A 23,234-nucleotide genomic window follows, 5' to 3' on the forward strand; every position below is an offset into this window, starting at 1 on the left:
CGTTATAAAATTCTGGCTTAGCGCTCAATTTTGTTTTGCAAACTCTACCCCTGTGTAACTGTATAAGTCAGCCCTTATCCCTGACAGCTTCATAACTCATCTTTCTCCTCAGCCCTCAGCTCTGGAAAGCCGCTCCTTTATCTGCACCCCTCCCCCCCACTCCTTCCAGCTCCCACCTTGGTCGCTGCTGCCACCTGATATTGTGTTTATTTCTTTAATATTTGTATCCCACACGATCTACCACCCAAGGCTTTTCTTCCTTAGCACTGGGGGAGGTCGGATATGTCCTGAATGTTTCCTGATTCTGGGATGCACTGAAGGGAGGGAATGGCCCTAGGACATGAGTCCCACTCACCACCATCTGGTTGATGGAGACCCAGCAGTCCTCGGGGAAATCCTGCAGCATTGGTACGAGGAACTGGAGGCAGCCGTCCCAGTGACACAGCAGCAGCATCATTCCAATGAGGTTAAAAATCCTCACCACGGCGCTGGCCAGGTCATAGGTCATGTGGAAAATCTAGCCAATGAGAAAACCAGACACCACAGGCATTAGCAAGGAGACAAACTCTCTGTCGCCAACTGCAAAACTGTGCCACGATGTCTCATTTGCAGACTGTACGTCCCTCTCTATGGCTACAAGTCTGACCTTGTGAATTCATGTCCCATGGAAACAAAATGGCCTCTGCACTGCGAATCCTTGTGAGTGTAACTTTGCACTTCCAAGGATCTGTCCATAAAGTGATCTAACTACTGTTGATGTGAATGAACACCTGACCTTGTTCCTGCACACGTAATTGCACGCGCGTCTGGTCATGTCATTCCACGTTGGTCATGTTTGTTTATTTAAACCTGTTTTTTTAATTACTAGCAGAAATAAAAGTAGCAGATTCTGATACAGGATGGGAATGTGCCTCTTACCTCCTCCCACTGGTGAATGTAGCGGATGAGTCTAGAGAGCCGGAGCAACCTTAGTAAGCTCAGGATTTTGGTAAACCTCACAATACGCAATGCTCGGGCTGTCTTGTAAACCTCAGAGTCCACCTGGGTCTCTAGATCCACGATCAGGAAAATGTAATCCACTGGGATGGAGGAGACGAAATCCACCAGGAACCAGCTCTTCAGGTATTTCATCTTGATGGTATGAGGGTCCAGGATGATCTCGGTATTGTCCTCCACCACAATGCCCGTCCGAAAGTTCAATACCAGGTCGGCCAGGAAGAAAGTGTCTGAGAGAACATTGAAGACAATCCAGGGAGGGGTATTCTCATCTTTGAAAAAGGTAATTCCCACAGGGAGGATAATGAGGTTTCCAACCATCAACAGAAGCATAATCAGATCCCAGTAAAACCTGCAGGGGCAGGAGGATGGGGAGAGAGAGGGAGGAAATGAGTGAGAAGAGAGAAGACAGAGAAACCAAAGGGGAAGAGGAGAGAGAGAGAGAGAGAGATGATGGAAAGATTGAGATAATGAGAAGAAGAAAAGAATGGTGGAAGTGATGGGAACAGAGAAGAAGTAGGTTAAAGGAAAGAAAAAGGGGACAAGAAAAAATTATAGACAGACAATGAGAATTTAAACTTTTAAAATTGCTATCCCATGCCAGTAGCGTAACTGGGTTTAAAAGAGTTTTGGAGAAGTCTCCGAAAAACATAAGAAAAGCTGTACAGAGTCAGACTATGGGTCCATTGAGCCCAACATCATTTCCCACAGCTCATTCTATGGATGAGCAGTGGCTTTCCCAAGTCTATCCAGCTAATCAATTTTTATGCACGTTTCTTCTAGAAACTTGTCCAAATCTCCTGTTACGGGGGTCACCTTAACCACATAAGAACATCTATACTGGGTCAGACAAATAGTCCATCTAGTCCAGTATCCTGTTTCCAACAGTGGTCAATCCAAGTCAGAAGTAGAGTTTATGCAGAAACCCAAATGTTGGCAGGTCTGGAGGAGATGGTACCTGTGACCAGATTTGAACCCACCACCCCTAGCTCCAGGAGGTCAAGGCTCTGCCACCTTTTTCCCCGAAACAGATTTGAAGAAATTTGAACACCAAATTTGTTTGGGTGGAGGGGTGAGCAGTAGTTAAGGTGGGACTTGAACTCACTTCCCCTCACTCCTAGGCTACAGCCCCAACCACTAGGCCTCTTTGCCACTTTAAGCTCTACTAGTAAGACAAATTCTACAGTTTCATTAGTTTTATGGCCTGTCCTCTTGTTGCTTGATGAGTTAAACCAATGTGATTTATAAACCTCTATCAATTGCCTCTCAGACATCTTTTCTCCAAGCTGAAGATCTCCAGCCTCCTTAGTCTCTCTTCAAAAGGGAGATGCTCTGTCCCCTTTATCACTTTGTCCCTCTTATCTAGAACTTTGCTATTTTCCCCATATCCTCTTTGAGATAGGTGACCAGATAAACTGCAAAGGTCTAATGATATTCTCAGTTTTGTTCTCCATCTCTTTTCAGATCACCCCTATCATTCTATTTAAATTTTTATTAACGATGATGCACTGGGCTGAAAATGTCAACATATTGTCTACAATGACCTCAGGGTACATAAGTACATAAGTAATGCCACACTGGGAAAAGACCAAGGGTCCATCGAGCCCGGCATCCTGTCCACGACAGCAGCCAATCCAGGCCAAGGGCACCTGGCGAGCTTCCCAAACGTACAAACATTCTATACATGTTATTCCTGGAATTGTGGATTTTTCCCATTTAGTAGTGGTTTATGGACTTGTCCTTTAGGAAACCGTCTAGGCCCTTTTTAAATTCTGCTAAGCTAACCGCCTTCACCACGTTCTCCGGCAATGAATTCCAGAGCTTAATTATGCGTTGGGTGAAGAAATATTTTCTCCGATTTGTTTTAAATTTACTACACTGTAGTTTCATCGCATGCCCCCTAGTCCTAGTATTTTTGGAAAGCGTGAACAGACGCTTCACATCTACCCGTTCAACTCCAGTCATTATTTTATAGACCTCTATCATATCTCCCCTCAGCCGCCTTTTCTCCAAGCTGAAGAGCCCTAACCGCTTTAGCCTTTCCTCATAGGGAAGTCGTCCCATCCCCGCTATCATTTTCGTCGCCCTTCTCTGCACCTTTTCTAATTCCACTATATCTTTTTTGGTATTGGTATTGAAGCCTGCTCAGTGCATCCCAGGATGCACTGGACACAGCTGGGCACTGCCATTTTCAAGGTGGTGCTGAAGAGAGGAGGGAGGGGAATGGAGCCACTAGAGCACCAGGTGGGGGGGTTGTGATTGAGGCCCACTGGGCTGCCAGGACTTTTTTTTATTGGGTACAAGGGGGGTTAGGGGGGCTGGAGATCCACTTGATCTCGTCCCCCATGAGCTTGTGTCGGGGGGGGGGGGGTGTTGGGGGGGGCAGGAGGTCCGCCAGATCTCCAGCCCCCGTGTCACTGGCTTGGGGTGGGGGTGAGGGGATTCAGGGGGCAGTAGACCACAAGGGTCTTTCAGCTGTAGGGGGGTCTGGGGGTCCCACGGACCTCCAGCCCCAGTGTTTGACAGGTCCGGGCTTTTGACATCCCGCTCTTGTCAAACAAGTGAGGGAGGGGTATCCTCCCGCACTTTTACCCTATGATCAGATATTGCGTGCATAAATTTGCATGCTATTATCTTTGATCATAGGAGCGGTAATGCTTCGCGCTGTTCCAGCGCTATTCTTAGAGCGCTTTTTGGAACCGCGCGGGACTCTTGATCATCTGCCTGTTAATGAACTAACACAGCAACTGCATTAATTCATTAGAGGTGAAATGATGAAACCCCAAACCAGTGGATGTATTGACTAAACTGCTTATGCAGGGGAAAGGAGAGCGAGGCAAAGGGAGTGACATATTGAGGTATCAGATCATTACAGTGAAGAGGGATTAACGTGGGGTCTCACCATAATCCAGAACAGCAGGTACTCATAAGCCGCTGGAGGGGGACGTGGGTACAGAGCGAGAGTGCTGTGGAAATTAGCTGTCTGGAAATGTCTCTCCCCCCAATGCAGCCACAAATAAATGCATTCTGTACAATCTTCTGCTGCATTAAGGGGGGGGGGGGAACCTGGGCTGAGGTGGGGTTAGGTTATGGGAAGAAAAGAACACATGTAGATTGAACTCTACAAGGGCAATTGTATAAAACCTTTTTTTCCACAGGAAGCAAAGGACTTGAATTCAATGGCATGACTGCATGTCACGCTTTTAGATTGGTTTACGTCTAATCACTCTTTCTCAGTTCATACCGCTACACAATTATCTACCTCCCACCAACTCACCTGTGGTGTTCTCCGAGGCTCAATTCTCTCTCCATTACTATTCAACAGTCCGCTGGCAACATTAGTCAAGGACTATAAATTTAGAGCTTTGTATTATGCTGATGATATGCAATCTCTTATGCTGATGATATGCAATCTCATCTCTTACACTAGATCTTAAACCCACTGCCTGTCAGCCTTATCTCACTGCTTACACATGCATAAATTAGTCTTAAATCCAGAAAAGACAGTAACCTGTTGGATGCCTGGCTGTCATGCACAACCCTCTTTGATTCTGTATTTATTTGGCATGGACATACGATCTGTACAGTCATTTCGTTATCTAATGGTATTATTCAACTCCCATCTCACCTTCAGACTGCAAATTTCTCGACCGGCGCAACTTGGTTTTCTGACAGTTCATTGCTTTCATTCTTTAGGTAGTGTCTTAAATTTCTCGACTATGCATACTCTTCTACAGACATTCTTTATTTCATGATTAGACTACTGTAACTCGGTTTACGCAGGTATTACCAAACCACAATTGCAACTTTTACATAATGCTGCCGCTCATTTCCTGTGTTGTGCAAAAAAAACCCCCAATGATCATGTTGCTCCGTTATTACGGCCCTTACGTTGGTTACCAATTAATTTTCACACCCAATATAAGATCTTGTGTTTGGCCTTTAAGGTCTACCACTTGGGAATGCCTTCCTATTTGTCGAGCATGGTTGTTCCCTGTACCCCATCACGCTCCTTACGTTTTCTCAGCGGTCATCATCTCATTCTTCCTGCTCCAAAGAAGGCACACTATGAAAGTACTAGAACATCTAAATTCTTGTATTTAGCTCCAAAACTATGAAGTGACCCACCCACTTACATCAGAACTCCTACTTGAGAATATATTACTTTGAACTAGATTATGGATCACCAAGCTCCTGATTTTCTCATGTTTTAATCTTCCTCCAGTTTTGCTATGCCTGAATGAATTGTGAGCAATCTCTTTCCCCCTCACCTCCATGTTTTTACCCTTTCTCGCTCTTCTTAAGTTTCAGTGCGTCAACTTTCCTATCAATTTTAATGGTGTTCTTTTTTTTGTGACTTTTATAAATGTAAAGTAGTTTGACCAAATTCTGATAGGACGGTATATCAAATTAATGACTAAACATCAATATTGTGACAAGGCTACATCCCAGATGTATAGAATGAAGCGGCAAAACCCTAAACTACATCTCCCAGAATGCATTCCCAGTCCCAGCAGTGAGAGCCCAGGGTTAGGCAAGCTGGCCATATACTGTCTCTGACCACAAGAGGGAGGGAGAATGAAGGAGCCCAGTTCCCCTGGACCCGCAATCAGTATATCATGCTGCCCACCTGTAATGGGGAGGGGTGGGGTGAGAAGCAGGAGGAGGATTGGATGGAAGAGGGGGTTAATCAGGCTGAGCATGGAGAAGAAACCAGAATGGAATGGGAACTTGAGAGCCTGGGGAGAGCAGCTCCTGAAGGTTTGAAAATCCATATTGTTTTGAAAGTTATTTTGATTGAAACCTGCTTAAAGAGAGAAGCCTGTTTTCTTTTGGGTTAGACCTGTTTGCTGTGGGGAAACCCTGACTGTTGGGGGAGGTTGCTGGAAGAATTACAAACCGGGTTCCCCCAAAAGCTTACCCTGATTATGTTGGAAAACTCTGTGGGATTTGAAAGACTTGTTTGGAGAGGGGGAGAAAATCCTGCTGAGAGGCAAGTACTGATCTTGCTACTGACTTGAAAAGGAAGGATTTTCAAAAGACTATTGCAGCCCTTCAGGACAGGGGGCCGAGACTTTGTGTTTGGGGGCTTGTACACTAAGGTGGATGTTTGATACCAAGACCCAGGTCTCCCCAAATAAGGGGGTTCAGTGGAGCAGAAGAAGTCAAAGGATGAGTGTGAAAGAACTTGTTCCCCACGGGACTGAACTAATAAAGTGAATTTGCATATGATGACTGCCTTATTTGCATATTTGTGAAGTCTGGAGAATCCTAGTTAGAGTCCCCGGAAAGGTGCAGTGAGTCACTGCCCGTGAACTAGAGGAGTGACCCGGGGTGTACTGGACATAACAGGGAAGGATTTCCAGCAGGCGGAAGGCAGGGCCGAGCAGTCACCCTGAGTAAGGAAGGACCCCAGGATATAGAGGTTGGTGCATGCTAGTGATTAAGAGAGGACTAGACAGAGTCTTGCCCAGGGGTCAGTGAGGCTGGGCAGAGAGCAGGAAGGGCATGTGTCTATACAATCTGCTCAGAATTCAAGGGCCAGTGAAGACGGAGGGAGAGCCTAGACAGGAGTCACTAGAGAGCCTTAGCACACACCAGCACCCCCTGGGGGTTTACAATATCAATGTATTTCTACCAAAACAGTACACAAGGCAGATAGAAAATGTTTTTACTACTGTTCTGGAATCGGTGTTGGGGTTTGCGGGGCAGATGCACAAAAATTGTGAACACCTCTCTTTCTAATGGGCAACTACCCAACAGCATTAAAAAGGGCAGTGGTTCGCTCTCTGCTGAAGAAAAACAACCTTGACCAGGACAAACTTGGAACTAGAACAAACAGTCTGTGTTCAACTTAATGAATGGCTAGAAAAGAGTAACTGGCTAGATCCATGTCAATCTGGATACAGACCTAGTTATGGAACAGAAACGGTCCTCGTATCCCTACTAGATGATCTTCACAGAAACCGAGACAAGGGATTCGCCTCGATGTTAGTACTGCTAGGTTCCTCAGCAGCTTTTGACACTGTGGATCATGATATCTTGCTAGCACGACTGACAGAAACAGGTATCAATGGAACAGTACTTGCCTGGTTCAGATCCTATCAGGCAACAATCCATAATGTTTGGCAGCAACCCATCACCACCATGGACACTGACCTACGGGGTACCACAAGGATCGATACTGTCACCTATTCTGTTCAATATCTACCTCAAGCCACTAGCTGAGCTGATTCAGTCAATGGACACTCAATTCTACATCTATGCAGATGATGTGCAGCTACTCATACCCATTGAACCTGACTTACCTACAGCCCTGAATAAACTGATTACCTGTCTAACATCAATTCAAGAATGGGCTAAACACAACAAGCTTTGCCTGAACCCAAGTAAAACCGAGCTTCTCTGGGTCCCTAACACAAGTGGATAGATTGACATCAAAATCCCTTTTGGGAAGTACGAACTCCCCATCAAATACAGTTAGATTCAACACTTACTCTGATTCCCCAAATCCAAGCAACCTTCAAGAGCTGCTTCTACTATTTGCGACAGCTATGCTGCCTCTGTCCTTGCATCGAGAAGGTAAATCTTATCCCAGTTGTGCATGCTACGGTAACATCAAGACTGGATTACTGCAATGCACTATACAATGGTCTGACTACAAAGGGCCTTCACCAGCTCCAGTTGATTCAGAATGCATCAGCAAGACTCATAGAAGGTTGCAAGCGACGTGACCACATCACACCATTTTTGCAAAAACTTCATTGGCTACCAGTACAATACAGGGCTATGTCTGATGTTCAAGGCCCTGAAAGGAAATGGCCCCAAGTATCTGAAGACTAGGATGATCCTCCACACACCGCCAAGGACACTAAAGTCCCTCCTAGGACCTTCACTAACTACACCCTCTCCAAAAGACATTACACAATGTGCTATCTTTCTTGTAGAAAATAGGTTTAAAATATGGGGATTTCACTTTTTCAGATAATAAACAGAAAACAACACAAACAAAAAAAAAATTGGACGATTCCTTTTTTATTGGAGTAACTTAATACATTTTTGATTAGCTTTCGAAGGAAATACCCCCTCTTCTTTGCATCCGAAATGAGCCAACTATCAGAATTATATAAGTGAAACATAAATGGATTCCAGTAACAGTCTCAGGAGGAAAGGTAGGGGTGGGGGGTGAGGGTGATCAGAAGGTGACAAAGCAGTCGAATTTGATGGTCCTGTCTGGTGGGTGTCAAAGGTCCTGCATTCCTGGATTGTCTTAAAGTTTCATTTTAGCATTCTCACCATAAAATCATTCATACGGTGTTCTGGTTTTGTGGAGTGCTGTCCCACAGAGGTGACATCCTGGTTACCACTGTGAAGTTTATTATTACGTCTATGTAAATTGATTCCTGTCTTTAGCATCTGGCTTGTTTCTCCAATATAGCTCCCTTCTTCACACTTTTTGCACTGAATGATATATAATCACATTTGAGGATGAGCATGTGATGGATCCCCTTATGCTGAATGTTTTTCCCATGTGAGTGACTGTGGGGTCCTGTGAGATGTGTTGGATCAGGTTGCAGCTTGGTATTTTTCAGGGACGTTTGCCATTCTCTTCTTTTGGGAGTTTGCTTTTCACTAATTTTTCAGATGGTTGTGGAAAGGCAGCATTGGCAGAAATAGGAATATTTCTTTCAGTAATTCATCCTCCCGGAGTATTGGCTGTAGATCTTTTACGATTCTTCTCGGTTTTTCCAGCTCTCCCTCTCTCTCTCAGGTTTTCTTTGGGTGTTTTGAGAGAAGAGGCAATCTTATTTTGAGGTTGTGTCCTTTTTGTTTGAAGGATTCAGTCAGGAGTTTGAGCTGCTTATCTCTGTCTTTTGGGTCGGAGCAGATACGATGGTATCATGTGGCTTGGCAGTGCATAATGGATTGTTTTGTATATGTGGAGTGTGGTAGCCGTGTTAGTCCACTCTTAAGGTTATCAATAGAAATCAAACAAAATAAAACATGGAAAAGAAAATAAGATGATACCTTTTTTATTGGACATAACTTAATACATTTCTTGATTAGCTTTCGAAGGTTGCCCTTCTTCGTCAGATTGGAAGTAAGCAAATGTGCTAGCTGACAGTGTATATAAGTGAAAACATTCAAGCACTATGACAGTAAAATAGATACTATTGGAGATTCTACATGGAATGTTGCTACTATTGGAGATTCTACATGGAATGTTGCTACTATTGGAGATTCTACATGGAATGTTGCTATTCCACTAGCAACATTCCATGTAGAAGCCTGCGCGGCCACATTGGTGATCTACAAGGGCTGACTTCTACATGGAATGTTGCTAGTGAAATAGCAACATTCCATGTAGAATCTATAGAAATCAAACAAAATAAAACATGGAAAAGAAAATAAGATGATACCTTTTTTATTGGACATAACTTAATACATTTCTTGATTAGCTTTCGAAGGTTGCCCTTCTTCGTCAGATTGGAAGTAAGCAAATGTGCTAGCTGACAGTGTATATAAGTGAAAACATTCAAGCATTACTATGATAGTCTGACAGGGTGGGAGGATGGGGGTGGGTCGGAGGTATGCATGGGGACATCAAAGCATATCATTGATATTCTAACAGGATGGGTGTGGATAGGTGAGGGGTGGGGTGATCAACAGAGACATACAGCTTTATGGTTTATAATGGGTTAGGAACCCCAGATCCTTGTTAAGTCTTTTCTGTTGGGTGTTAAAATATTTGCTTATTTCTGATCTGACGAAGAAGGGCAACCTTCGAAAGCTAATCAAGAAATGTATTAAGTTATGTCCAATAAAAAAGGTATCATCTTATTTTCTTTTCCATGTTTTATTTTGTTTGATTTCTATTTGTATATGAGGGAAGCTGGAGTTGTGGAGGGAGCTGCATCTGTCAGTTGCTTGTTTGTATATCGCCATTGTTGAGAGAGACCGGGGTGTCTAGATAATTTATTTTTTCTGTGGAGTAGAAGATCTTAACATTGGTTGAGAGGCTCCTTGCTCTGCCTTTTGATTAAAAACAGTTAAGAGAAAATTGTTTGGGATTTTCTTCTCCGTCTTTTCAGAAAAATTCTACCAACACAGAAAACAGCTGCAAGGGAATTCTCCTGCAAGTTTCAAAACTAAACTCCTGCCCTTCCGCTGTGAAAGGTAGAGCGAAGCCCGCATCTGAGAAGCACTCACAGACTTGTGAAAGGTTCAGTTTAAACCTGCCCATGTCCGACACACACACACAGACACCCAACCTGAATACCACAGGCAGCAAGGACACTAGATTAAACAACTGGTAAGAGTTGATTCAGCACAGTGAAACAGGACAGGCTTCTACACTCCCCACTGTAGCTCAGTGGCGTAGCTACGGGTGGGCCTGGGTGGGCTCGACTCCAGTCATTTTGTTTCTCAATAAATATAGTTTCAATTCATCACTTCTGTGGTCCTGTCTTTGGAAACCCCGGTTCTCATTCCCACTTTCCTCCTTGCTTGAGTTTCTCCGTGGGATCTCTTGAATCCTCCACGTACGTGGATTCTCTTTGGATCATATCATACATATACTAGGAGCTATCCTGCTGGTTAGACTAAATGGACCATGCAAGGTCTTTATCTGCTGTCATCTACTGTATTTCTATTCAAGTTCCTCAGTAATAATTACTTCAGAACAAGGGCCCCTGTGATTTTTAGTTATACTCTCATGAAATGTTTTGTGTCTTGTCAGCATCCTGGCTTGCAGGGGTTACACAGAGAATTCATTTATCTGACTGCATTCCTTTTTACACATTTAGTTCAATGCAATTTCCCTGGCTTATCTGTTCCTTGCCATCTCTTTTCCCTGGCCGTGCACCAGAAAAAGTGCAGAGAAGGGTGATGAAAATGATAAAGGGGATGGGACGACTTCCCTATGAGGAAAGGCTAAAGCGGCTTGAGCTCTTCAGCTTGGAGAAAAGGCGGCTGAGGGGAGATATGATAGAGGTCTATAAAATATTGAGTGGAGTTGAACTGGTAGATGTGAAGCGTCTGTTCACGCTTTCCAAAAATACTAGGACTAGGGGGCATGCGATGAAGCTACAATGTAGTAAATTTAAAACAAATTGGAGAAAATGTTTCTTCACTCAATGTGCAATTAAACTCTGGAATTCGTTGCCAGAGAATGGGGTAAAGGCGGTTAGCTTAGTGGAGATTAAAAAAGGTTTGGACAGCTTCCTAAAGGAAAAGTCGATAGACCGTTTTTAAATGGACTTGGGGGAAAATCCACTATTTCTGGAATAAGCAGTATAAAATGTTTTGTACTTTTTTTGGGATCTTGCCAGGTATTTGTGATCTGGATTGGCCACTGTTGGAAACAGGATGCTGGGCTCGATGGGCCTTTGGTCTTTCCCAGTATGGCAATACTTTTGTACTTATGACAGGCACCAACAGGCCCAATATACCTCTGAAAGCCTCTCATTAGCTTTGTCAGTGCAGCTGCTCCTTCACTTCTTGACCAAGGGTCGTGAAGATGGACAGGAAAGAGGCAAAATTATCTAATGCACAAATGGCAATGTTGTGCCAGCGAGTCTCATTTGCATAGAGATGAGTTTGTAATTAGCAGTGTGGGCTTCTTTTTCAGTTCAGAGAGAAGTGAGATGTCATTGTGTTGAACTTGAGAAGGGTCCCCATGCCCTGAAAACAGGCACATGGATATTATTTTGTATGTACAGGAAAGAGAAGAAAAAAAGGCCAAAAACCTGTTCTTATTACCATCATACTCTCTAGCTTTTCTTTGAATTTGTCACTGCTTTATGTAAGTGAGATGATTACATTTGCAGATAACACAAAACTATTCAAAGTTGTCAAAAGGGGAAAGGGAACTGGGACTTGATATACCACCTTTCTGAGGTTTTTGCAACTACATTCAAAGTGGTTTACTTATATTCAGGTACTTATTTTGTACCAGGGGCAACGGAGGGTTAAGTGACTTGTCCAGAGTCACAAGGAGCTGCAGTGGGAATCAAACCCAGTTCCCCAGAATCAGAGTCCACTGCACTAACCACTAGGCTACTCCTCCACTAGCAACATTCCATGTAGAAGGCTGCCCTTGCAGATCAGCAACTTGCAGGACGTCAGACTCACAGAAACAGAAGCCTGTGCGGTTGCGTTGCTGATCTGCAAGGGCAGCCTTCTACATGGAATGTTGCTAGTGGAATAGCAACATTCCATGTAGAATCTCCAATAGTAGCAACATTCCATGTAGAATCTCCACTAGCCGCAACATTCCATGTAGAATCTCCAATAGTAGCAACATTCCATGTAGAAGTCGGCCCTTGCAGATCACCAATGTGGCCGCGCAGGCTTCTGCTTCTGTGTAGAATCTCCAATAGTATCTATTTTATTTTTGTTACATTTGTACCCTGCACTTTCCCACGCATGGCAGGCTCAATGCGGCTTACATGGGGCAATGGAGGGTTAAGTGACTTGTCCAGAGTCACAAGGAGCTGCCTGTGCCTGAAGTGGGAATTGAACTCAGTTCCTCAGGACCAAAGTCCACCACCCTAACCACTAGGCCACTCCTCCACTGTTGCTACTATTTGAGATTCTACATGGAATGTTGCTATTCCACTAGCAACATTCCATGTAGAAGTCGGCCCTTGCAGATCACCAATGTGGCCGCGCAGGCTTCTGCTTCTGTGAGTCTGACGTCAGACTCACAGAAATAGAAGCCTGCGCAGCCTTCTACATGGAATGTTGCTAGTGGAATAGCAACATTCCATCTAGAATCTCCAATAGTATCTATTTTATTTTTGTTACATTTGTACCCTGCGCTTTCCCACTCATGGCAGGCTCAATGCGGCTTACATGGGGCAATGGAGGGTTAAGTGACTTGTCCACAGTCACAAGGAGCTGCAGTGGGAATCAAAACACATGAGGACTGTGAAAAATTGCAGGAAAACCTTAGGAAGTTGGAAGACTAGGAATCCAAATGGCAGATTAAATTTAATGTGGACAAATGCACAGTGATGCACATTGGGAAGAATAATCCGAATAATAGTTACCTGATGCTAGGGTTCATCTTAGGAGTCAGCACCCAAGAAAGAGATCTAGGTGTCATTGTAGACAATACGCTGAAATCTTCTGCCAAGTGTGTGGCGGTGGCCAAAAAAGCAAACAGAATGCTAGGAATTATTAGGAGAGGGATGCAAAATAAAACCAAGAATATCATAATGTCTCTATCGCTCCATGATGTTATCTCACCTTGAGTATTGCGTTCAATTGTGGTTGCCGTATCTCAAAAACGATATTGCTGAATTTAGAAAAGGTTTAAAAAAGAGCGACCAAAATGATAAAGGGGATTAAACTTCTCTCATATAAGGAAAGGCTAAAGAGGTTAGGGCTCTTAAGTTTGGAAAAGAGATGGCTGAAGGGGGATATGATTGAGGTCTATAAAATTTTGAGTGGTGTAGAATGGGTAGAAGTGAATTGATTATTCATTCTTTCAAAAAGTAGAAAGACCAGGGACACACAATGAAATGACATGAAAATACAAACAAATAGGGAGGAAATATTTTGTCACTCAAAGAATAGTTGAGCTCTGGAACTCATTGCCAGATGATGTGGTAACAGTAGTTAGTGTATCTGGGTTTAAAAAAGGTTTGGACAAATTCCTGGAGGAAAAGTCCACAGTCTGCTATTGAGACAGCAGTGGCTTCCCCCATGTCTTGCCCTGGAATTTTTTTATCCTGCAATGTTGCTACTATTTGGATTTCCGCCAGGTACTTGTGACCTGGATGGGCCACTGTTGGAAGAAGGATACTGGGCTAGATGAGCCATTGGTCTGACCCCTGTATGGCTCTTATTACTTTGAAGAGACATGCACAAATTATGAAGTGTCAACATTTTCCTGAATCTAGAAAAGAGAAAAAAGGGATGAGAAAGGAGTAAAGAAAAAAGAGAAAACAGTAGAAAAAGAGAAGGACTTTTCCCAAAAGAATGACCAGGAAAACCTCTGTATGATCTTGTACAATTAGGAGAACTAGAAAACTAGAAGCAGAAATGCATTTCCCCCTGTACTGTGCAAAATACAGAGAGATCAGAGATGCACATTTCCCAAAACTGAGAGGGAAAATTAAAGATTGAGAAGGGAAAACTGTAATCCACGGGAAACGGAAACAAAAATGCATTTTTTCCTTTGCTCTGCAAAATACAAAGAAATCAGAGATGCACATTTCCCAAAACTGAGAAGGAAAATCAAAGAATGAGCAGGACAAACTCTGTATCATCCTGAGGAAACAGCAGCTGGAGCCACCAGACAGTCTATCCGGCACCAGGACAGAAATGTAACCTGACCAGTCCAGGGATGATATGGACCAGCAGCAGAACCTGGTTCTAGCAGTACAATGAGTGATCAAAGACTTGATGAAATAAGGCTGTGAACAGAACTCCTGTCTCTTGCGGAAATCTGCTGCGTACAGAGTTTGGTCTTCAGGTATCAGAAAACCATAAAAAGATAAGGCTAGAAGGGACTTCAGGGCATCACTTTAGAGCAGGGGCTTCTCAATCCAGTCCTGGGGACACAACCCAGCCAGCCAGCCTGCCAGGTTTCCCCGGATATCCACAATGAATATGCACAAGATATGCATGAAACAGATTTACATATAATGGAGGTAATACATACAAATCTATCTCAGGCATGTTCCTTGTGGGTATCCTGAAATCCTGAGTGTCTGTGTGGCTATGAGATCTGAAAGTCCGGGGGAGAAGGATAACAGTGAGATTGTTAGTGGGCAACCTCGGCCCCTGATGCAGCCCCTTTGGGCGAAACAGGGCCTGTGTCTGGCATTTTATCTGATTGTGATTCTTCAATAAAAAAATGCTTTGGACTGATCACTGATCTACTTGTTTTATTCCCCCGTTCAGAAGTCATCCAGGTTAAAAGCCACCACAGGCCAGACAGCACTGCTTCAGATCTTCAAAGGGAGAGAGAAGCTGTGATGTCGCCCGCAGTCTGCTTAAATGCCCTATGAACTTGTTGGTGGGTTCTCCAAGCCCTTGCAGAGGTTGCTGGGGAACCCCATGCCGTTACTACAGCTCTCTGATTGGCTCCGACATTTGCCCAAAAATATGTGAATGAAAAAAAGAGAGATTTTGTGTGTGTCAACTGGTCGATAAAACAATTTACAAACAAAGCCCAAAGATCACTGAGGTTATACTCCCCCTATCCTGGCTTAGGAGTTAGGTTGGTTTTGCACGCACCGTGGCAGTAATGAATTTTGAGACTCTGCCCCCAGAGGTTTGCCAGCAATACCCTCAGAAACTCCTAAGAGGTGTGGGCCACTCCTTACAAAGGAAAAACAGCGCGGTAGTGAAATATGTTTAACTCAAAGAGCTGGAAAGAGCTCAGATTCTAGCATGGAACATATTTTCCGGCTGGTAGGTGTTTTATGACTGAACATGTGTTCCTGTGCAAACAAGCATCTGTTATAGGATGCAGGAGACAAGGTAAACTCCTCATGGACTGCAACACATTGAGATCCAAACCAGCCCCAGCTCGGCTGCCTCGCTGTAAACTACTACTACTACTACTGCTACTACTTATCATTTCTAAAGCGCTACTAGAAGTACGCAGCGCTGTACACTTGAACATGAAGAGACAGTCCCTGCTTGACAGAGCTTACAATCTAATTAGGCCAGACAAACAGGACAAATAAGGGATAAGAACAAAGAGTAGCAAGATTCCAGAATCCCAAAGAGTAGCAACATTCTGTGCAGAATCCCAAAGACTACTACTTATCATTTCTATAGCCCTACTAGACTACGCAGCGCTGTACACTTGAACATGAAATGACAGTCCCTGCTCGACAGAGCTTACAGTCTAATTAGGCCAGACAAACAGGACAAACAAGAGATAAGGGAATTACTGAGGTGGGGATGATAAAATAAAAGATAGGCACAGTGCCCGTGGGTGCACGGAGCTGCATGTAACATGGCACCGTGCCCCGACGGGCATGCGCGCCGGGGGCCAGCGGGGTGCGAGTGGGGGCAGGGCGGGCAGGTTCCTGCCGCACAAGGGCACCCCGCTGGCAAGGGAGGAGTTCAGGAGGGGGTTTAAAACCCCTGAGCGGAGCTCGGATGACCTCTTCAGGCGTCTGGGCACCAGACTGCAGACTGCTAGCATCGGTGATGTAAGGCGGCAACATGGGCAAGAAGCGATTGCGACCCGGCGGAGCAAAGGGAGCACGAGAGCAACGGCAGAGCCTGTGCCGCCATTCAGACGGAGCCTCGGACCCGCGTGTCCGGCGGGACTAGCAGGAAGTCTGCTAGTACAGGGCACTTTGGGATTCCAGCCCACAGCCGGCTTAGGCACTAACCTCGCTGGAAGTGGAGCGCCATTGTGAGAACATCCAACATTGTGAGGCATCCAACGAGGCATCGTCAGACGACCCGGTACCATCCAGGGCGAGCGGACCAGTAAGTGTGCGAAGTTCGCGATGTTTAACTTACACAAACCCAACCTACAGGCTGAACAAGTGATTAACAGTTAGGAGTTAAAAGCAGCATCAAAAAGGTGGACTTTTAGCCTAGATTTGAAGACGGCCAGAGATGGAGCCGACTGTTTTGACATCAACGAGATTTGGGTTGGTCTCACAGCACTGTAAGCATCGGATGCAGTGTCAGGCAAATCCATTCAAAGCCTCCTGCCTTTGGCTAGGGGCATCTCCAGTGAGTCCTGATCCTAGATCATTACAGGCCCTAGAAGGTCCAGACACTGGAAGACCATGCTGAATTCCCACAGAGGAGTAAATTTCCAGCAGCACAATTAACTGTGGCCAGAGCTACCTTTGCAGTTGTTTTCAAATTGAAGTTCCATGCAGCAGGGGCTGAGAACAAGGAAGCCAGGGTTCGTTTCCACTAGTTCTCCTTGTGGTCACCTATTAGGGGGCAATTCCACAATAGGGGGTCTTCATTTAGACAACCCTGTGCAGCGCAGGGAGTCCTTTATCTGTAAAAGCATACAGAATACTGCAGTAAACCCACATCTATTGTAGTTCACCATGTTACTATGGGGCTCATTTTCAAAGCACGTCTCCAGTACATGCCTCTGTAGGTAATGGACACTTTTTCAGTGGTACGTCTCCAGTACATGCCTCTGTAGGTAATGGACACTTTTTCAGTGGTACTTCTCCAGTACATGCCTCTGTAGGTAATGGACACTATTTCAGTGGTACGTCTCCAGTACATGCCTCTGTAGGTAATGGACACTTTTTCAGTGGTACGTCTCCAATGTATGCCTCTGTAGGTAATGGACACTTTTTCAGTGGTACGTCTCCAGTACATGCCTCTGTAGGTAATGGACACTTTTTCAGTGGTACGTCTCCAATGTATGCCTCTGTAGGTAATGGACACTTTTTCAGTGGTACGTCTCCAGTACATGCCTCTGTAGGTAATGGACACTATTTCAGTGGTACGTCTCCAGTACATGCCTCTGTAGGTAATGGACACTTTTTCAGTGGTACGTCTCCAGTACATGCCTCTGTAGGTAATGGACACTTTTTCAGTGGTACGTCTCCAATGTATGCCTCTGTAGGTAATGGACACTTTTTCAGTGGTACGTCTCCAGTACATGCCTCTGTAGGTAATGGACACTTTTTCAGTGGTACGTCTCCAATGTATGCCTCTGTAGGTAATGGACACTTTTTCAGTGGTACGTCTCCAGTACATGCCTCTGTAGGTAATGGACACTATTTCAGTGGTACGTCTCCAGTACATGCCTCTGTAGGTAATGGACACTTTTTCAGTGGTATGTCTCCAGTACATGCCTCTGTAGGTAATGGACACTTTTTCAGTGGTACGTCTCCAGTACATGCCTCTGTTTGAAATGGACACTTTTTCAGTGGTACGTCTCCAGTACATGCCTCTGTAGGTAATGGACACTTTTTCAGTGGTACGTCTCCAGTACATGCCTCTGTAGGTAATGGACACTTTTTGGGTCCAGTATGCGCCTCTATAGCCAATGAATTGTTTTTTCAGTGGTATAGGTACAGCAAACGGACTCCTGGGCTGAAAGACCGGTCCTGGATTCAAATCTCAGCTATGCTGTAAAACTGTAATATGCTATCTATAAATAGATGCTTTTAGGAGCCCTCCAAACCTCCAAATATTACAGGTCTACAGTGGATAAATATGAATATAATTACATCATTTATAATCTGCTTTTACTTTTTACGAAGATGTACAGAGCACAGTAGAACAGAAATAAACATTCAAACACAGAATCCATTTACCTAAAATCCAATCCATTAATGTTAACCCTGAAGATTCTTACTTGAAATGACTCAAAACTTGTAAAGGCGAAGTCAAAAGCCAACCTAGGGAGTGGACTGGGAAGAGAACAGAAATGTGAAAACTGGAGGACCACGTTCCAGTCCCACTTTCCCAGTTGCATGCTGAGGTTCTCTAGCACCAAGGCCACTCTTTACATTGTACCCCTCCCTGCCTGCTCCTCAGCTGACAGTGCAGTGGACCAAGTGCTACTGGTGGAGGAGCAGCCCAATGGTTAGTGGAGTGGGCTGACAACTGGGGAACTGGGTTGGATTCCCACTGCAGCTCCTTGTGACTCTGGGCAACTCACTTAACCCTCCATTGCTGCAGATATAACGCTTAGATTGAGAGACCATTAGGGGCAGGGATAGTACCTGCATATAGTATATGTCAGTTACTTTGGTTGCCAGAGAATGTGGTAAAGGCGGTTAGCTTAGCGGGGTTTTAAAAAAGGTTTGGACGGCTTCCTAAAGGAAAAAAGACCATAGACCACTATTAAAATGACTTGGGGAAAATACACTGCTTATTTTTGGGATATGCAGCATAAAATGTATTGAACTGTTTGGGGATCTTGCCAGGTATTTGTGACCGGGATTGGCCACTGTTGGAAACAGGGCTCTGATCTTGATGGACCTTTGGTCTGTCCTAGTGTGGCAATACTCAGAAAGGTGGTCTATCAAATCCCAGACTTCCTGTTCTGGTGACTCTCCTGCCCATGCTGGTCACACTCATGTTAGCTATTCCTCCTGTCTAATGTTCTACAGATTACTACTGGGAGAGACCCTAGTGACGGGAAGAACAGGGTGGGGATCTGGCAGGATCTTGAACACATGAAAGTCTCAAAAGACCTCTGCCATCCAGTGCTTCTTGAGCATCTCCCTCAGGATAGCAGTACCCAGGGGCCATGGCCTCACCTACCCTCTCCTCATTATGCTGCTGCATCTCCTGCCATTGTCTGTGTGACCTTGTAGAAGGTTGGATATTTATAGGCTTCTGGGGCAGGGAAGCAGGGCTTTGGCTTGGGACGTGTTTCTGGCCACATTCGTGTTGTACACCTGGTTCCGGTGAGAGGAAAGTGTGTTCAGATGGGATTTGGCAGTAATTAACTATCACTGGATAATAATGAATGGGAAACCCTTGATAGCTTTACTAGTTGGCTTATTAAGATGAGTAAAATTCAAAGCGCTCCTTGCTTGGATAAAGACCCTGGTTTGCTTTCACTCCCCAAGTTTGAAGGCAGAAGAAGGAATGAACTCAGGGCACCTTTTCCCAGGCTGTTGCAAACTGTATCCTGTACCCTCATCCTTCTTGTGACCTTGCAGGCAAGCATTTTCCCTGCCACCTGCCAAAGCTCTTGTAAACCTAAGTGATCAGTTGCCGTATTTATATTTATATCTCAGAGAAGCTCTTCAAACACTGTCACCTCCTTTTCAGCCTTTAAATGGGTTGAGCAGCAGGGCTGAAAAGCCCTAGAGTTTAGCTGCCAGATCTCCATTTTAGGAAGGGACTAAAAATCTCAGCTATTTTCTCAAGAATTTGGACCTTTTTTTTTTTTTTTTCTCCAATATTTTTTTAAACTTTTGTATTTTCTGTTGCTGGTGTTTGCTTTGGTTTTTATTTTATGTTTTGTTTTTGTTTAATTTGTAATCATTTTTAACAATGATGAATTCTTCTTGGAATTGCAAATCATATCACTGTAAACTGTGGTAACAAACGAACCTTTTTTTTTTTTTGTGTCCGCAAACGAACCTTTTCCGGAAATGGGAAGGCGGTAGAACGAGAGGGCATGAAATGAGATTGAAGGGGGGCAGACTCAAGAAAAATGTCAGGAAGTATTTTTTCACAGAAAGGGTGGTGGATGCTTGGAATGCCCTCCTGCGAGAGGTGGTGGAGATGAAAACGGTAACGGAATTCAAACATGCATGGGATAAACATAAAGGAATCCTATTCAGAAGGAATGGATCCTCAGGAGCTTAGCCTAGAATGGGTGGCAGAGCTGGTGGTTGGGAGGCGGGGCTAGTGCTGGGCAGACATATACGGTCTGTGCTGGGGCTGGTGGTTGGGAGGCGGGACTAGTGCTGGGCAGACTTATACGGTCTGTGCCGGGGCTGGTGGTTGGGAGGCGGGGATAGGGCTGGCCAGACTTATACGGTCTGTGCCAGAGCCGGTGGTGGGAGGCAGGGATAGTGCTGGGCAGACTTATACGGTCTGTGCCGGGGCTGGTGGTTGGGAGGCGGGGTTGGCGGTTGGGAGGCGGGGATAGGGCTGGCCAGACTTATACGGTCTGTGCCCTGAAGAGGACAGTACAAATAAAAAAGTAGCACATATGAATTTATCTTCTTGGGCAGACTGGATGGACCGTGCAGGTCTTTTTCTGCCGTCATCTACTATGTTACTATGTTTTGAATGATGGCTACAACTATCATTACAACTAGCCATGTGGCAAGACAATGGAGCAGCCGCAAATCTATCCCCTGCAGATGGGTGGCGTGAAATTTAATTTGCCTCTGGAGGAAATCGCAGACACAGTGACTGGAGACGTGGGAGCCAACTTTTCAAAATTATTGGGGGTGCTAAGCCCAGTGGAAGTAACCCTTCCCTGGACACATACAAGGGATTTTCTGAATATTGGGGGTGCTCAAGCACCCACAGAGTCGGCTCCTATGACTGGAGATACCTCACAGTACATCCCTCCACAGTGAAATGATCGGTAATCAAGGCTATTTTCTAATGGGCTCCTGCAAAGTGGGAAGTGGCAGAGAAATGTCAATAGATCATTTTGTTTACTTCTGTTCGATTGTCTGCTCTCTCCAAAATCAATCCTATTTGTAGGAGTGGCCTAGTGGTTAGGGTGGTGGACTTTGGTCCTGGGGAACTGAGTTCGATTCCCACTTCAGGCACAGGCAGCTGCTTGTGACTCTGGGCAAGTCACTTAACCCTCCATTGCCCCATGTAAGCCGCATTGAGCCTGCCATGAGTGGGAAAGCGCAGGGTACAAATGTAACAAAAATAAAATAGATACTATTGGAGATTCTACATGGAATGTTGCTACTATTGGAGATTCTACATGGAATGTTGCGGCTAGTGGAGATTCTACATGGAATGTTGCTACTATTGGAGATTCTACATGGAATGTTGCTATTCCACTAGCAACATTCCACGTAGAAGGCTGCGCAGGCTTCTGTTTCTGTGAGTCTGATGTCCGTACGTGCAGGATGTCAGACTCACAGAAGCAGAAGCCTGCGCGGCCACATTGGTGATCTGCAAGGGCCGACTTCTACATGGAATGTTGCTGGTGGAATAGGAACATTCCATGTAGAATCTCAAATAGTAGCAACAGTGGAGGAGTGGCCTAGTGGTTAGGGTGGTGGACTTTGGTCCTGGGGAACTGAGGAACTGAGTTCGATTCCCACTTCAGGCACAGGCAGCTCCTTGTGACTCTGGGCAAGTCACTTAACCCTCCATTGCCCCATGTAAGCCGCATTGAGCCTGCCATGAGTGGGAAAGTGCGGGGTACAAGTATAACAACAAAAAAATACAATGCAATAAAACTGACTGAGTATAAGTAAGATGACCAGAAACAATTTGCTTTGAGTTTGGCTAATCACCAACTGCTGATCTAATTTCTGTGCTTGTGTAATATTTTGAATTTCTTCTCAAACTCATTGACAGTTACTGTGATTTTTACCCTTAATATGTGTATTTGATTTTAGTGTGTTTATATCAAATATTTTAATCATACAGGACATATTCCTTGCTGACCATGAAAGCAACACTGAGCAGTTTAGAAGAGTGAATAGAAACCCGAGATGATTATAGATGACAATATTTGAATTACCCCACATTAAGTGGAATCCGCATTTTCAGACAATCTTGTACCATGCCATTTCCCTCTCTTCTTGGCTCAAGTTACTCCAATGAGATCCCAGATCCAATAGGTGCCAGGGGAGTTTCTGCAGGAAGAACCAAGCTGGCATCTGTTCCCCAGGCCCATTCTGTACCGCAGAAGCTGGCATTCCTAGGATTAAATCTTGACTTCACACGTCGGTAAAAGAGAAATGTCTCTGGTAACCCAGACAAGCCCCCTTTCTTGCAAGTAAGGGCTACCTGCATCAGAGGCCAACTCCAGCATCTCCTCCCTACCAATTTCAGCTACCTCAGTTGTTTTATGGTTGCAATAGACTTTACCTCGAAGCAGACATGAAGTCTACCGTAGATTGACAAGTGTTTCAAACCTGGCGGGTTTATGTCACTCCTACTCTGCCCAGGGCATGGTGGGCTGCACCAGGGCCGCCGAGGGGAGGGGCAGGGGGGACAAAATTCCCTGGGCCTCCAAGGGGGGCCCGGCACCACAGTCCCCTCCACCCGCCCCCCTCTGTCCACCACCGGGCCAGGTCCCCCTGAATTAAAATTATAGCGCCTCACCTCGACCTCGCTCTGTGTGAAAGAAATGCAGCAGCAGCAGTCTGCAGATCGCCTCCCTTCGGGCCTTCCCTCCCTGTGTCCCACCCTCGTCTGACGTAGCTTGCATGAGGGCAGGACACAGGGAAGGAAGGCCCGAAGGGAGGCGATCTGCAGACTGCCGCTGCTGCGCTTCTTTCACACGGACCGAGGTCAAGGTGAGGCGCTATAATTTGTATTCAGGGGGACTCGGCCCAGTGGTGGACGGAGGGGGGCAGGTGGGCCTGGCCCAGTCTCTCGGCAGCCTTGGACCACACTACAGACATATGTCTAAGAATTTGGTCAAAATAGTGTTCAATCAGCTCACCTCCTTTTCTGAGAAGGTTCTGGCTCTCCACCCTTGCCAATCAGGATTTAGAAAGCACATCAGTACAGAAACAGTTATGATGGCCCTTCTTAGCAAACTCATTTCCCATTTTGAACCCCACAGAATTCTCTTAGCCATTTCCTTAGATCTAACT

At 45.1% G+C, this 23,234-nt stretch overlaps 2 protein-coding genes across 2 annotated transcripts in view; one reads left to right on the top strand and one right to left on the bottom strand.

The window, feature by feature from the left end:
* CLK2 (CDC like kinase 2) overlaps positions 1-23,234 on the top strand; it is an 83,466-nt gene that overhangs the window by 15,057 nt on the left and 45,175 nt on the right. The window lies entirely within an intron of this gene.
* The window catches only part of HCN3 (hyperpolarization activated cyclic nucleotide gated potassium channel 3), a 37,638-nt gene that overhangs the window by 10,968 nt on the left and 3,436 nt on the right, over positions 1-23,234 (bottom strand). Inside the window, exons 2-3 of the mRNA XM_030188211.1 lie at positions 919-1,348; positions 356-517 (exon numbers count right to left, since the gene is read on the bottom strand). Coding sequence (XP_030044071.1) covers positions 356-517; positions 919-1,348 — 592 coding nt within the window. The remainder of the gene's footprint in view (positions 1-355; positions 518-918; positions 1,349-23,234) is intronic.

This window comes from Microcaecilia unicolor, chromosome 14 (genome assembly GCF_901765095.1).
Source record: "Microcaecilia unicolor chromosome 14, aMicUni1.1, whole genome shotgun sequence".
In the NCBI taxonomy this organism is placed as follows: domain Eukaryota; kingdom Metazoa; phylum Chordata; class Amphibia; order Gymnophiona; family Siphonopidae; genus Microcaecilia; species Microcaecilia unicolor.